Source organism: Heloderma suspectum, chromosome 11 (genome assembly GCF_057233095.1).
Source record: "Heloderma suspectum isolate Gila_16-S chromosome 11, 16-S_ref, whole genome shotgun sequence".
NCBI classification, from domain to species: Eukaryota; Metazoa; Chordata; class Lepidosauria; order Squamata; family Helodermatidae; genus Heloderma; species Heloderma suspectum.
Window position 1 is genome coordinate 5,659,275 of NC_139468.1, and position 17,032 is coordinate 5,676,306.

A 17,032-nucleotide genomic window follows, 5' to 3' on the forward strand; every position below is an offset into this window, starting at 1 on the left:
CACAGGCTTTTAGAGAAATTGGCCCATAGGCCAGAGGCTCACTATCCCTGGACTATAATCTTCAGTTTCTAGTTTTTCATCAGTAGTAAGTTTTGATTTTGTGTTTTGTTTTGGCAATATGGCCCTGATGAATGGCTTTGACCTGCAATCTATCTGGCTCTGCAAATGCAAGGATTCTGTCAGGGTTGGATCAGAGCCCATAGAGCCCCAAAGCAGTTCTGATTCTGAGGAAGAGATAGAAACCATGGGAAATGAACCCGCGCGCTGTTCATAGGTGCCGCAGGAGGAAAAGCCCCTCCCTGATCACATTCCTGTGAATGGTAGCAACCCTGGCAGGCAGGGGGAGGGACAACTGGAGCTTTAGGACGCTAGACGGCGGCAAAGGGACAAGCAGGAGATGGAGGGCGCTGAGAGGAGGCGCTCAGCCTGCTTGGCGCGACATCAACAGCTGTGCCCCGATGCCCCACAGGAAAGGGGTGGAGATCAACTGATCCAAACGGAGATCCAACTGATTTTGATCTCCGTTTGGAGATCCAAACGGAGATCAACTGATTCACCAAGGCTAGAAACCCCAAGTAGGCAGCTCTCTTAAGTTTCCCTCATTAGGCTCCTGCAATTAGCATCTGTAAATGTTATTAGGTTGAATGGAAATAAAGCCTTGGAAAAGAGCCCTATCATCTGTGTGTTGATTCTGGCTACTTGAGGATTTCAGAAGGCAGCAAGGGCACTCCTGACAGATTCTGGGAAATTGCATAGCCACATATGTGGCAGTTTCTGCTAAATGCCTAGCTTTTATTGAAAGTACTTCCCAATAATCTGTAAATATTAGTTTGCATCCTGTTTCAGTATTTAACAAAATGTGTTGGGGGGGGGGAATCCAACTTCTTGAAACAGACTGCGTGATCAGAATCAAGAATTTAAACTTGATAAATTTTATGCAATTTTTGCAGTTAGCATTTACATCACTTTTTCACTGGGAGGCAAACTACTAAAGGGCATACCATTATTCCTCAATACATAAGGTAAAGGAGCTGTGGTATTTCTAGTCACAGAATGTTAGTTTTTACTGAGTGTTTATTAGCACAAGGAAGTATACACTTCACTGCTTCTCTGTTCATTGACAAATTGTTGTTATAATTAAGGAGTGTTTCCTGATATCCAGATGAAAATGAAATCTGCTTTTCTGCAGTAATGTCTTGTTAATCATGCTCTTTTGCCAGTAGGTGGTGGTGCCAGTACAGAGTTTTATTTTTTCTTCCCCCACTCCCCAGTTCATGTGTAGGAAGAGTAAGTAATAATAAGGGGAGGGGGGAGAGTCAGCTTCCGTATGGTTTTTGCTAAAGATCAGATAATAATTCCTTACAATCTAGTCGGTGATGAGGAACCACAAGGAATGTTCTCAAATGGAGGTAACTAGCAGTGTAACGGCAACCTGAAGGCTAGGAACTGTGGTGCAGAGAAGGGAAGGAGAGCCCTTGGCCATTGCCACACTTTGTTATCCCTGACACCACTAGTGTGGGGTGAGCAAGGGGCAAAGGTAAGCCCTGTTCTCTGGATCTGGCCACACTCCTTCCCAGCCAAGCAGTGGTGCTTGTATGGGTGATGTATAAAAGTGTATTATGTGTCTTCTGTCCTCCAACCAGAATCTGGCCTATTAACCTTTCTCTCTGGTGTATGCTGGGCATTCTGTCTTCATTCTGAGAGTCTCTCCTCCAGTACTCCAGCTCATTGCTCATACAGTTTCTTTGTTTGGAGACAGACAATAGGTCTTCGGTGTTCAGAGACTGGGATTCGGTGTCAGGAAATAGGATGAGTGTAGGTGTCAGGAGAAGGCAGATCAGACTTACCCTCCGGTAGGCTTTGCACTTGATAGCGTGCTAACTATTTTTGGTTATAACCCACTTTATCCTTGAGGCTGTAGGTGGGTGACGTGTTATTAAAGGTAACAAAAATATTAATTTTAATGCTCAGGTCATGTGTTTAAAACCATCTATTGAAATTCCTTTTTTAAAAATAAAAATTAAAAATTAAAAAAATTAAAAACTAGAAATAAAAATGCTTGCACTGCTTCTGTAATATACTTAGGGGAGAGATGTGGTGAGCCTGAGGCTGAGCCAAAAGTTCAAATCTATGAGATAGGTTGAGACTATCTCATAATATTAAATTGAGGAAAGCAGAGAGAGAGAAAACATACTGAAGATAGAGTGGTCAATAAAATACCTACCAATTAAAAATATATGAATTGCCATCTTATGGTCTGGTACTACTTTCTTTCACCATAAACATGTACCGCATATGAAAGCATTGCCATCTCCAAAGGAGACATTTCTTCCAACGTAGTTTACTGAGGGGACAGAAGGACTGCATGAAATGCAGCACTTTAAACACATGCCTCTAAAATGCGCTTTTTCTTTTCCTTTCCTTCAGACAATTTGTATTTCTTATCCTTTTTCAGCCAAACTAATTTTTTTACTTTTGATCTTCTTTCCTTCAGCGGTGATCCCTCTGACTGACTCTGAACACAAGTTACTGCCTTTGCATTTTGCGGTTGATCCAGGGAAAGACTGGGAGTGGGGGAAGGATGACAATGATAACTCCAAGCTAGCCAAGTAAGATCTCTTTTTAATAACTAAGATTTCAGCACCAACTTGCCTTGAGGACATCTGTGTCCCTAAGATGCTTGGTAGCCTTTGCTTAGTCTGCACTCTTTGTAGCAATCCTAGAACAAATAGTTTCATAGAATTTTTGAGCCACATACAGCTGTTGCATAGCTCATTGGTTAGTTGTGAAATTTTGCAATCTGTGAAATGCTAGTAAGTTGCTTCACCTTGAGCCAAAGTTGCCTTGACCGACAAGACCAGTGCAGGCTGCACTTTGCACATAGCTGGCTTCCCATAGTAAGTCCAGGAGGAGTACAACCTCATTTTTCCTGGTATTTTTCCTCTGGAGAGCCTGGAATGTGGGTACCTGTATTTGAAAGTGTGCTTGATGAAATGATATACTCTCTGTTTCTCTTGATTAAGTGTGAGTGATCTATGGCTGTACCTTTTGAGTAACTATATGGTGTGGTCTTTCCTTTCTTTTTCCTTTCTCAGTTTGATTCTGTCTCTGGAGGCAAAGCTTAATCTTCTGCACAGTTACATGAATGTAACTTGGATACGCATACCATCGGAAACACGGGTAACCCCTTTACTCTGTATAAGTAGCTTGAGAGAAATAAGCCCAGCTTGTGTGACTTTGTGGTCACAGAGGAGCACGCAAAAGCAGATGATCCAGTGCGAGGTTCCCAGCACCAGCACAAGGGAATGCATTGCATCCTTGCTCTGTTGCTCTTGTGGTAGCACTTTAGGGAAGCTCTTGTGAAGCACAGTGTTCTATGCAAGGGACTTTTGGAGACAGGGAAGAGGTGCAAGAGAGGCAAGGCATCCAAGTATGGCCTTGCACTGCTGCCACTAAAGTAGCAGCATAGGTTTAGGCTAATGTCAGATAATACATATGAAGACCAAAAAGGAGAAACCTATATGAAATTAAAGGTCCTATGAAATTAAAAGTCCTAATTTAACCATGAAATGTGAAACCTTGAGTTTCACATTTAATTTAACCATGAAATGTGAAACCTTGAGTTTTCCCACTCTATTTTTCCTATTCTTCTCATCCCATATGCAAATAACCAACCTTGTTTACCTTTCATTGAATGGCTCCTTTACCCAACCTTTCTTTTCTTTTTTTAATTACGGTAGAAATATGATGCTGATGGAGTGTAAGATATTTCACCCAAACTGTCTGCACCCTCACTTGCAAAACATCTCTCTCCGTGGCTGAACAAAGCGAATTCCCAAGTCATGTGTACTTTGCATTTTGTTAATGGCAGGGAATTACAGTTATTTGTCTGGTACGTCTTGGTTAACAAACATATGCAGTATAGCATATGGAACGATCTAATGTCACAGCAGCTGTCCTTCCTTCCCACTTCTGGCTGGAAATCCCACCTTCCATCCAGCCATATCAGTTCTGCCAAGGTGAATAGGCTTTAGTCAAGACAAAAGTGTAATTGGCCAACCTACCTACCCTTGCTTTGGGAAAAGGTGGCAGAAAGAATTGATTCTTGTCAGTCTGCAATCCCACATTTGGGAGTGTGCATGCTCAGGCCCAAATATCATAAAGTTCTAGTGCTTTGACATAGAATATGCACAAATGTGAGACTACAAAGTAGACACCCAAGAACATCAGTTAGAGGTAAGAAAATTAGAGCAAGCCAAATTTTCATGGGCAAATATTTCCAGTGCACAAAACAGAGCTTTGAGGGGTAAAAATGGTCTCTGAAATCCTTCCTCCCAGCGTTGCCCTTTTATACCATTTCTATCTATCTGTCTATCTATTTTTCATTCATTCATTCATTCATTTATTTATTTTATTAATCGCCCATCTGGCTGGTCACCGAGCCACTCTGGGTGATGTACAATAGTAAAAACAGTTTAAACAATAAAATTCTACATTAAAAACATCATATTACTAAAAATACCCTAACCCACCCCATGTTTTTAATGCATGGCGGTTCATGTTTACCTACTCTCTCAGAAAATGCTTGGGCACTTAAAAAGAAAAGTGGGTCGTTCTTGTTTCTGGTTACATTCTCCAGACAATCAAGGATCATGTATTCAGTGTGATGACATCACTGTACCATATAGCCAAACTGCAGTGTACTTGAACATTCTTGTGCACATTTGATGCATATGGATTATGCTGGCTATATGATTATGTTGGCTATATGATGACAACACGAACTTAAATCACAATGATGACAATCCTTCCTGCTCTCACAGTAAATGGGTGAACATTTTTACCCCTCAAAATATGAAACTTTTGTTTTTTGCAAACCCTTTCTTTCACCTCATCCAGAAAGTTAATTGTTTCCCCAGAATCAGTTTTCACAGGAGTTTTCAAACGTTAAGGTTATCATGTCTCAGTTTACTTCCTGGTGATTAGTAATGCCTTAGTATAATAGGAAGGCTTTCTAGCTATGATACCACTTTAGCAATAGCCTTTTCAGACAACCAACCAAGTAGTCAAGAAGTAGTTCACATTATGCAGTGAGAAATATGCAGTGAGAAATATGGTCAAATTGATTTGCCGTCATTGTACATTGTGAATAATGTGCAAGGCAAATTCAATATGGTTGCCTAGTTGCTTATTAGGTCAAAACAAACTATGAGTTGATATCTCTTTATATTGCTTTTGTTAAGACGTATCATGCCAAGTGCAAAATTCTCTTCAGCTGTCCTTTCCCATCTATAGGCATGGTAATTTGGACACACACACATCCTGCTCACACACACATATTAATGATTAATTATTCTCTTGCACAACATCAGCAAATTTTGTTGCCTCCCAATAAATGGGAGAGCAGAATTGTTTGAAAACAAACATTTATGGAAGGATACCTGAGCATCATATTTAGAAGTCTTTGAGATGAATTTTATAGAACACACTTTTAATAGTTACACGGGAAATTGCTTGCAGCACATTCCATGTTCTCAGATATAAATATGAATTGCAATTATTTTTATTGTAGCTGAATTCGTGCAACATAGTTGTTGTTTTTTACTGTCAAATTAATTCTTGCAGTTTTAATCCATTCCTCCACCCCCCAAAATTTGCCATTATGTTTTGTCTTAAGGTGCTTGCCATATCTCGCTAGATACCCAGAGAATGGCATCTGGAGTCCTACTATCTTTCTTGTGTATTTTTGATGGCAATTTCTTCCTAAACCCATCAATCAAATCTCAGAAAACTGTAATGAAGAACATAACATCTCCATCTAACATTTTATCACGATAGTTCCCATAGCTTCAGGTGTGAAAACTTATGCAAAATAGCTGTGCTACTTTCCGATTTGGTCATAAGCACCTTGGATATGCTCTGGAATTCACAGCATATATCAGCAGTACTTTCAGGAGAGTGACTTCCCAAAAGATCAGTTAAGAAAGACCACCTGTTAATGTAACATGATAACCATCATCATGTTACCCTTATGCGCAGAGCCATACTTTTAAAGACTATTTCATTTTTCATATGCTAAAACATCCCGAAAAATACACATAAAAATATAGAGGTTTCTTATTGAGGCAAATCATTGTGTAAGAATGCTCATCATTTCTAATTGTTAACTTGCTTCTCCTAATAGGCTCCTCTGGCTCAGCCAGAATCCCCTACTGCATCAGCAGGAGAGGATGTTCAGTCTCTAGCTGATTCCATGGACTCCGATAGAGATTCCATCTGTAGTAATTCTAACGGCAATAATGGCAAAAATGGGAAAGAAAAAGAAAAACAAAGGAAGGATAAAGAAAAAAACCGGGCTGATTCAGTTGCTAATAAACTTGGGAGTCTCAGTAAAACTTTAGGAATCAAGCTAAAGAAGAATATGGGTGGGCTTGGGGGACTAGTGCATGGCAAAATGAGCAGAGCAAATTCGGGAAATGGGAAAAATGGGGAGATCATTGAGAAAGTTAAAGAGAAGAAGTCCAAGTCGCGTAAAGGAAGCAAAGAGGAATCTGGCCAGTCTGCAAGCACTTCTCCCTCTGAAAAGACAACCCCCTCCCCCACCGAGAAGGCAAGTATCTCACCTGCTGAAAAAATGAATTCTAAATCCCCTTCGGATAAGCAGTCAGACCCATGGAAGTACAGTACTGATGTGAAGCTGAGCCTCAATATTTTGAGAGCTGCCATGCAAGGGGAACGCAAGTTTATTTTTGCTGGCCTCCTACTGACCAGCCATAGACATCAGTTCCATGAGGAGATGATTGGTTATTACTTGACCAGTGCCCAGGAGCGCTTCAGTGCCGAACAGGAACAGAAAAGGAAAGAGGCAGAGAAGAAGGCTGCTCTCAATGGGTCGTCATGCAGGAAACTGGAGCAAGAAGCATACTCAAAAGACAAGGTGGAATCATCTCCTCAGGGAAGGGCATCACCAGTCTTGCCTCAAAGCCATACGACTCAACTGGTTTTAAAGTTTAAAGACCGCACTAGTCCCATACCAGGGTCATTTTCTTCACCTAGCAATGGTGCCAAGAAAAGTGGACCCATTCCAGTATCTGCCCACTATAGCCATACACCCCCTGTTCAAAGGCAGAGTGTCATCCATTTGCATGATGTCAACTCCAAGCCATCAAGCTTCCAAGATGATACTTATAAGCCGATGGTTGGCACCTTAAAAACATGTGCCACGTATCCCCAACAGAACCGGTCATTGTCTTCACAGAGTTATAGTCCAGCCCGGATAGCAGGCATCCGTACTGTCAACACAGTGGAGTCATTGACCTATGCCATGCCTACAGACCACAAGTCGCAAACGTATACCAATGGGTTTAATACCAGTGACATTAGAGACTGTTTAGAATATGCTGATGAGGAAGCACCTCAGACCTGGTTGAACAATGACAAAAATCGAGGCAGGAACACAGTTTGCCCGGTATATTCTATCCAGCAGAACCGCTGCAAGAAAGAGAACTGCTCCTTTTATGGTCGCCCTGAGACTGAAAACTATTGCTCCTACTGCTATAAGGAGGAGATAAAACGCAGGGAGCGAGAAAGTAAGGGTCACCGACATTGAAGATGGTGGAGCTCTTCCCATGAATATTTATTTCCTCCATTTTCTTACTTAGGAAGTATGTGGCAATGAATTATAGGGTGAAGGAAAAAAGACTCCTATGGGGGATCTGTGAGGAGAAAGGTCTAGCTTATTTTTTTTTCTGGGGCGATAAAAAAAACAAGGATTAATTTATCATAAAGAGTTTATTATTTTCCATTTTGTCAGTGTCTTTTTTACATACACTGGTAAGCTGAAAAGTTGTTTACTCCTTTGTCAGTGCTGTGTATATGTGTGGTCAAAATTTTACTAATGGTGCCTGAATTTACACTGACATCACTCAGGTAGTAGAAAGATAGGGAAAAAGTCATAATAATTGGAGATGTGGTATTGTAATAAGATAGTGTCTGCCTCATTCTATAGAGCCATCTCGGTTAAAGAAATTTAACTTTTCATAGCTTGTTCTCCTACCCCCCTTTTTTTAAAGGGGGGAGGAATAGTAATTTTGCATACAGTGTATACTAACATGCTAACATCTTGCTATAAACATTTGTATTATTTTAGTACTACTGTTTCTCCACAGATACACAAATGAAGGTCTGAATTCATGAGCACAGCTTTTCTTACGAAACACAAATTTTGGGGTATATTGATTTAAGCAAACACTAGTTTTGTACTCCACAGGATACTCTGTGGGGGCCTTTTCTGTGGTGGCCCCCATTCTGTGGAACTCCCTCCCTAAGGAACTCCGTCATGCCCCCTCTTTAATGAGCTTCGGCCATGCATTAAAAACATGGTTGTTCAGGCAGGCATTTGGGGTGTGTTAGGGTATTTTAGAAAATGTTTTTATTGTAGAATTTTAAAATTGTTGTAGAATTGTTTTAAACTGTTTTATTATATGTTGTACATCGCCCAGAGTGTCTGGGTGACCAGCCAGATGGGCGATTAATAAATTTAATTAATTAATACTCAAGAATGAAAGGCCCATCTACAAAGTGGCAGACTCTTGGTAAAAGGGAGAGGTTATTTATTTTTAAAACAGGGCACTAGCCCTCATGGTTGAGAATAAGCACTTTAGAATTTACCAGGTGGGCAGTCCTTGGATCATGCAACAACTCTAGTCATAGCTTTAGAGCTCTGTCTGACTCCATTCTGTACAAACTGCACAGCCAGGTATCCTGTATCTCATTGACTATATCCTTGCCTTGATAGTTTTGGCCACTTTAGCAGTCCTGCTTATCGAAGCACCATTATCTAGCTATTAATTCCTAGCAATTCTGGAATGTTGGCATATGCATATCTTTATTATCCATGTAGCCCAATGTAGAGTTGCTACCTCTTTGCAGGAAAGGAAAAATGGCTACTGTTCATTTGCATGTGCGTTAAAATATTTACATACTTTAAAATGTCCATACATTTGTTTATATATGTATTTGTTCGTTGTTGTTGTTGTTTATTCGTTCAGTTGCTTCCGACTCTTCCTGACACCATGGACAAGCCTATGCCAGAGCTTCCTGTCGGCCGTTGCCACCCCCAGTTCCCCCAAGGTCGAGTCTGTCACCTCCAGAATATCATCCATCCATCTTGCCCTTGGTCGGCCCCTCTTCCTTTTGCCTTCCACTTTCCCTAGCATCAGCATCTTCTCCAGGGTGTCCTTTCTTCTCATGATGTGGTCAAAGTACTTCAGTTTTGCCTTTAATATCATTCCCTCAAGTGAGCAGTCTGGCTTGATTTCCTGGAGTATGGACTGGTTTGATCTTCTTGCAGTCCAAGGCACTCTCAGAATCTTCCTCCAGCACCGCAGTTCAAAAGCATCTATCTTCCTTCGCTCAGCCTTCCCTATGGTCCAGCTCTCGCAACCATAGGTTACTATGGGGAATACCATTGCTTTAACTATGTGGACTTTTGTTGTCAGTGTGATGTCTCTGCTCTTCACTATTTTATCAAGATTTGTCATTGCTGTCCTCCCAAGAAGTAAACATCTTCTGATTTCCTGGCTGCAGTCACCATCTGCAGTCATCTTTGCACCTAGAAAGACAAAGTCTGTCACTGCCTCCACGTTTTCTCCCTCTATTTGCCAGTTATCAATCAAGCTGGTTGCCATAATCTTGGTTTTTTTGAGCTTTAACTGCAACCCAGCTTATGCACTTTCTTCTTTCACCTTCATCATGAGCTTCCTCAGCTCCTCCTCGCTTTCAGCCATCAAAGTGGTATCATCTGCATATCTGAGATTGTTAATGTTCCTTCCAGCAATTTTCACTCCTGCCTTGGCTTCATCAAGCCCAGCACGTCGCATGATGTGTTCTGCGTACAGGTTGAATAGGTAGGGTGAGAGTATACAACCCTGCCGTACTCCTTTCCCAATCTTAAACCAGTCCGTTGTTCCATGCTCTGTTCTTACTGTTGCTACTTGGTCGTTATACAGATTCCTCAGGAGGCAGACAAGATGACTCGGTATCCCCATACCACCAAGAACTTGCCACAGTTTGTTATGATCCACACAGTCAAAAGCTTTAGAATAGTCAATAAAACAGAAATAGATGTTTTTCTGAAACTCCCTGGCTTTCTCCATTATCCAGCAGATATTGGCAATTTGGTCTCTAGTTCCTCTGCCTTTTCTAAACCCAGCTTGTACATCTGGCAATTCTCGTTCCACGAATTGCTGGAGTCTACCTTGCAAGATCTTGAACATTACCTTACTGGCATGTGAAATAAATGCCACTGTTCGATAGTTTGAACATTCTTTGGTGCTTCCCTTTTTTGGTATGGGCATATAAGTTGATTTTTTTCCAATCTGTTGGCCATTCTTGTGCTTTCCAAATTTGCTGGCATATGGCATGCCTCACCTTGACAGCATCATCTTGCAAGATTTTAAACAGTTCAGCTGGGATACCGTCATCTCCTGCTGCCTTGTTATTAGCAATGTTTCTTAAGGCCCATTCAACCTCACTCTTCAGGATGTCTGGCTCTAGCTCACTGACCACACCATCAAATCTATCCCCGATATTATTATCCTTCCTATACAGATCTTCTGTATATTCTTGCCACCTTTTCTTGATCTCTTCTGCTTCTGTTACGTCCTTGCCATCTTTGTTTTTGATCATACCCATTTTTGCCTGGAATTTATCTCCGATGTTTCTAATTTTCTGGAAGAGGTCTCTTGTCCTTCCTATTCTATTATCTTCTTCCGCTTCCGCGCATTGCTTGTTTAAAAATAATTCCTGATCTCTTCTGGCTAACCTCTGGAATGTTGCATTTAATTGGATATATCTCCCCCTATCACTGTTGCCTTTTGCTTTCCTTCTTTCTTGGGCTGCTTCCAGTGTCTCAGCAGACAGCCATCTTGCCTTCTTGGTTTTCTTTTTCTTTGGGACGTTTTTTGTTGCCGCCTCCTGAACAATGTTGCGAACTTCTGTCCATAGTTCTTCCGAGACCCTATCTACTAAATCTAGTCCCTTCAATCTATTCTTCACCTCCACTGCATATTCATGAGGAATATTCGTGAGCTCATATCTAACTGATCTGTGGGTCTTCCCTATTCTCTTGAGTCTGATTCTAAATTGTGCAATAAGAAGTTCGTGATCTGAACTACAATCAGCTCCAGGTCTTGTTTTTACCAACTGCATAGATGTCCACCACCTTTGGCTACAAAGGATGTAGTCAATCTGATTTCGGTGTCGACCGTCTGGTGAAGTCCATGTATAAAGTCGTCTCTTAGGTTGTTGGAAGAGAGTGTTTGTTATGCACAGTGAGTTGTCTTGGCAAAATTCTATCAGCCTATGTCCTGCTTCATTTTGTTCTCCCAGACCATGCTTGCCTGTAATTCCAGGTGTCGTTTGACTACCCATCTTAGCATTCCAGTCTCCTGTAATTAAAATAACATCTTTTTTTGGCGTACTATCCAGTAGGTGCTGCAGATCCTCATAGAACTGATCTTATTCTGCTTCTTCAGCATCTGTGGCTGGGGCGTCTATTTGGATCACTGTGATGTTAAATGGCTAATCCTGAATTCAAATTGAGATCATTCTGTCATTTTTTGGATTGTATCCAAGCACTGCTTTAGCCACTTTATTATTAATTATGAAGGCTACTCCATTTCTTCTGTGATCCTCTTGTCCACAGTAGTAGTTCTGGTGGTCATCTGATGTGAAGTGGCCTATTCCAGTCCATTTCAGTTCACTGACACCCAAAATGTCTATATTTAACCTTGACATCTCCCCAATAACCACATCCAATTTGCCCTGGCTCATAGATCTTACATTCCAGGTTCCTATGGTGTGTTGATCTTTAGAACATCGGATTCGTCGTTCACCACCAGCACCATCGGCTGCTAGCCGTCCTTTCAGCTTTGAGCTAGCTGCGTCATCACATCTGGGGCTAGTTGAACTTATCCTCTGTTCCTCCCCAGTAGCATTTTGACCATCTTCCGACCTGGGAGTCCCATCTTCCGATGGTATACCAACATATCTCTGGTTGTACTGATCCATTTAGTTTTCATGGCAAGAATACTGGGGTGTGTTGCCGTTTCCTTCCCCAGGGATCGTATTTAGTCTGACCTCTCTGCCATGACCTTCCCATCTTGGGTGTCCCTTCACGGTTTAGCTCATGACGTCATTGAGGTGCTCAAGCTCCAGCACCATGACAAGGTAACGATCTCCTTTGCTGAAGATTACAAAATACAAAGGATGAAATCTGAGTTCCATCAAGCAGTATTGCAAAAACTCAAATGAAACATAATTGTTTGTAAAAGATTTGGAAGCCACCAGATAGTTTGGATACTTTTAAGGGTTTATTGAGCTTTTTTTGGCATAGATCTAATATTGTATAAATGTAAGACTCATGTTTGTTGTTTGGGACACCTTTACCTTTTATTTAAGAAAATGGCATATTTTCCCAAGGTAGCATACAATATATAATAATATCAATTTTAGAAATATAGCATTATTAACATTAGCAATAATGCAACAATGATGAGCAGAAAACAGTACAAATTGCAGATAGAAGGAAATTTAATTCAATGTTCAATAAGATCAGATCTTTTCATTTAATTTTATTCTCTTTCAGCCAGTCAAGATCTAAAAACAGGGCTACTAAGAAAAAAATAAAAATATAATCTGCACTCTCGATTAAAAGCAGTCTGAAATAAAAATGTTTTAGGGCCTACCTAAACAACAACGGAGGAAGGAACTGATCATATCTCCCAAGGGAGGAGTTCCACAGATGTAGGCCCATCACTGAAAGGATCCTGTTGCCTGTGCCCACCAGCCCAACCTCCCTTCCTGGTGGGTATACAAACATGGCCTCCATAGTTGATCTTAATTGCTCAGGCTGGTTCATATGGATGACATCATCATCATCATTTTCATTTCTATACCACCCAATAGCTGAAGTTCTCTGGGCGGTTCACAACAATTCTCAACATAACATACAGCATAAAACTTAAATATACAAAATTTGAAAACAATTTAAACAGCTAAAACAATATCAGTAAAATAGGTGGTCATTTAAGTAACATGGTCCCAAACCGTTAAAGGGTTTATATGCCAATATCAGTACTTTGATTTGGACCTAGTAGAGAATAGGCAACCAGCACAGCTGATACAAAATCAGTGTGATATGATCAAAATATTTCACCCCTGCCAACATCCAGGCTGCAGCATTCTGCACCAGCTGAAGCTTCTAAACCATCTTCAAAGGCGGCCCCACATAGAGTGCTTTGCAGTAGTCTAGTCTGGGTGCAACCAGAGCATGAGTATCTGATGCATCCAGATTGGGTTACAGCTGGTGAAGAAGCCTAAGCTTATAAAACACACTCCTGGTTACTAGAGATGGATGGTTCTTTTTGTTTAATTTTCTGTAATGTTTGCCATTTTTCAAGCACACTTTCATTCATTCCCAGTTCTGCATCATTTTGCAGATGTGTGTTTTTTAAGCCTGCACAAGAATTCATATGCAGTTTGTACACAGTTTCCTTTAATACACACATTTTTACAAGCAGTTTTCCCTAATGGGATCAGGGAACTGCACCGAAAAACTTAGAGAAGTGCTCTGCTTTTTAAATTCCTGTTTAAAATTGGGTTCTGGTTCACATATTTGTTCAGCAAGTGCAAATTTTGTATTAAAATGCAGACCAAACAAATTCTGCCTCTGTTCCCACTAGTCACACCTGCCAACTGTGCTTCCACAGATAGTGTTAAGTCCAGAAGGACCCCCAAACTGCAAACATGATCATTCAGATGGTGTACAGCTCCACCCAAGAATGGTTGAATTTCTCTATCTGGAACAAATGATCCTCCTACCTACAGTACCATCACCTTGCACCGTACCTCCGTTAGGGATGTACGAAAGTCACTTACCTTGCCTGAAATTTGATTTGCAGTGGGGGGGAGGCGCTCCGTCCCTCCCCCCAAAATTCTGGTCGGGGGGGAGGCGCCCCGTCCCTCCCCCCCCCGAAATTCCGGCCAGGGGGGAGGCGCCCCGTCCCTCCCCCCCGAAATTCTGGCCAGGGGGGAGGCGCCCCGTCCCTCCCCCCCAAAATTCTGGCCGGGGAGGAGGCGCCCTGTCCCTCCCACTGCGAATCCTGGCTGGCCGGGAACGCAAATGGCGGCCATAGCCGCCGCCGTTTGCATCCCTGCAATCAGCCATGATAGGCTACGTAAATGTTTACGTAGCTTTCACGGCTGAGTAAAAAAGAAAAACTGCGCGTACGCAAATGGCGGCGCCCATGGGCGCCGCCATTTGCGTACGCGCGGGTTTGTTCGTTTGTTTTTACTCAGACGTGATAGACTACGTAAACACTTACGTAGCCTATCACGGTATTTTTTTTTAATCTAGCCGTGATAGGCTACGTAAATCTTTACGTAGCCTATCGCTTTTTTTTGTTTTACTGGAAATGGTGGCGGTGGCAGCCGGTCGGAAGACCGGTCGCTGAACCACCACCGGAGCTGGCGCCGCCAGGGACATTCGCACAAGGTAAGTCCCGTCCCGGGGGGGCGGGGGGGGCAGACCGTTTCGCTACCGATTTTGGGGGGCCGAATGCGCTGGCATTCGGCCTCCCCGAGATTCGTGGCAAAATTCTCTGACATCCCTACCTCCATTGAACTACGAAGGCTCTGTCTCCGTTAAATCAAGTTATATCCATAACAAGGCTTCAGTCGGCATTAATAGAAGCCGGTTTTGCTTTCCTTCTCCCTTTTTTTGCCAAGCAAACCACTTGCTGTCAGTATAGATACCAAATGGTATGATCCATAGTTTTTGAAATGTCTGGTGGAAAGAGCCCCCCTCCCTTCCCTCCTTGTGTACGTTGTACCTTGATGTCTAATAATACAGCCAGTTCCAAAAGCACACCTAAGCTATTAGAGGTGAGCATCGTCCCATTAAGAACTGATGCTGAACCATACCGAGCAATCCCCGTACTATCTGGCTCTCCCCCAGTCAGGATCTTTCTCTTTATCTGGTCTGGATTAAGTTTCAGTTTATTCACCCTCATCCATTCCATAACTGAGGACCCAATGACACCTGATGAAAGGAGAAAGAAAAAAATACGACAGAGTGTCATCCTGATGACACAAGTCCAAGCCCACAAAATGACCCTACTTTTTATTAGGAAAGATCACTAGGAGTGGCCCATATTTAGGACTCTGCTTTTTAATTTCTATGTTTATAAGCAACTTAAGAAAAGATTCACTCATGGCCACTCCTCACTTTACATTTTTTACTTGGTTCTGCACTCCCAAGTTCAAAGTAATTGTGCCTCTGGTCCATTGGGCATTTGCTCACAAATTTAAATTGTCTCATGTTGTAGTATATTGTAGTGGCAACCACTCCTGGATCCATACCTGAGTACAAAATGAAGTGAGAGATGCTCTTCAGTATCTCTTCAAGAAGAATTTTTGGGTGGGGGGAAACCACACAAATATTACTTGACCACAGCTCTTCATGAATCCAGGCTTGAAGTTTATGCATCTTTGGGAAGTTTACAGAATGTGTGGTATTTCTGAATTATTATTGATGTTTCCCCCCAGATAAAGCTGTGTTACCACACCTAAGGGTACCCTCACACCACCAGATTTGATAAGGGTGTGCACAGAGGTGTTAGTCCCAGTTCTGTTATGGGAAATCCATACAAGAAAGAGGATGAGCTGTGTTACCACCACTAACTGGTGTTGCAGTCTTCTTGACCAGCTTTGCCATTTATTCCAAAGGAGCAGGCAGAGCTGGAGGCACCTTAATTCCTGAGAGACTCTTCCCTTGCCATTTCTGTGGTTCCAGTTTAGAATCAAGGTACAAAACTGATGCAGTGGGCAGCTGCTATGTGGATTAGAACTCCTGTTACCTTTGGTATGGTTCACTCATTGAACAATACTGCTGGGTCTTGGTGTTTTTGTTAGTTGTGGTAATTACTCGTATGTTTCTTTGGCCAAAGAAATCTGGTACCAAATGGGATTACCTGTGATTGTATTTGTTACAGAGAGAAATCGGGCATGATTTTGGAAAAGAGTTTAAGAAAGCAAATTTCAGTACTAACGAATTAGTATAGGAATAGCCTTTGATATTCCTATGAATACTTCTCTAGGTGAAGTTAGGCATAAAAACATTGCCATTAATAAGTTTTGCTTTCCCCCTTTGATTCAAGTATGTTATATCAGGATGAAAAGCTTTTTGTAAAACCATCTTCGCAAAGTAGTATGCTATTTTTTTTTAAATAGCAATGATAATAAAGCAGTTCTTATCAGAAGAGTAAATTTTAGTAGTCTTCTACTGTATCATTTTGAAATAATAAACAGAACTAGGTGAAAATAAGTTGTGCTCAGATGATAAAAGTATCAAGTACTCTGATTAGCTTCTCAAATCAGTACCACACCTGTGCTGCCCAATAGCTATTTCATAGCACCCATGCTCTAATCTGATCCTTGTTTGAACCCCTAATCATAAAAATATTTCAATAAGTATTGTTTTTGCCTGGTCGCTCCATGCAACAAAAAACCCTTAGGTATGGGATAAGGGAGAACTCCACTAGACTGCAGAGATTCCCAGAAAAATCATGGCTTTGATTTCCTCTTTCTACTCCCATATCCAAGTTCCTTCATCTACAGTTAGGAGTGAGACCAGGGGCAAATCCAGACATGGAGTGAGAAGTCTGTTCTTAAGGGTTCTAAACATCAGTTACTGGAGTTATCGCTTTGGGGGGGGGGGTAGTTGAAGTCTGGAGTCAAAGTGAAGAGTCAGAAGATAATTGCTTTTTTGACCAGGAAAGAGCAGATGGCCAGGGTTCTTAAATGTATTCCGAGCTGGCCAGTCCAGAGGATTCATGCTGCCAGCTGGTCATAGAGGCCAGTGTCGCATACCCCTCTTCCTTTTTGTGCCTGAATAGGGCTTTGAGTACATGGTAGCTCACTAGCCTAGATCCCAGATGCAAATTGTACAGTTCTTCGTCAATTCTCATGG

The 17,032-nt window shown here is 41.7% G+C and overlaps 1 protein-coding gene across 3 annotated transcripts in view; it reads left to right on the forward strand.

Moving 5' to 3' along the window:
* Positions 1-7,797, forward strand: part of OTUD7A (OTU deubiquitinase 7A) — a 213,649-nt gene extending 205,852 nt beyond the window's left edge. For all 3 annotated transcript variants that reach the window (XM_084816691.1, XM_084816692.1, XM_084816690.1), the window contains 3 exons: positions 2,495-2,609; positions 3,096-3,180; positions 6,185-7,797. In XM_084816691.1, coding sequence (XP_084672817.1) covers positions 2,495-2,609; positions 3,096-3,180; positions 6,185-7,609 — 1,625 coding nt within the window. In that variant the 3' untranslated portion in view covers positions 7,610-7,797. The remainder of the gene's footprint in view (positions 1-2,494; positions 2,610-3,095; positions 3,181-6,184) is intronic.
* The last annotated feature ends 9,235 nt before the right edge of the window (positions 7,798-17,032 follow it).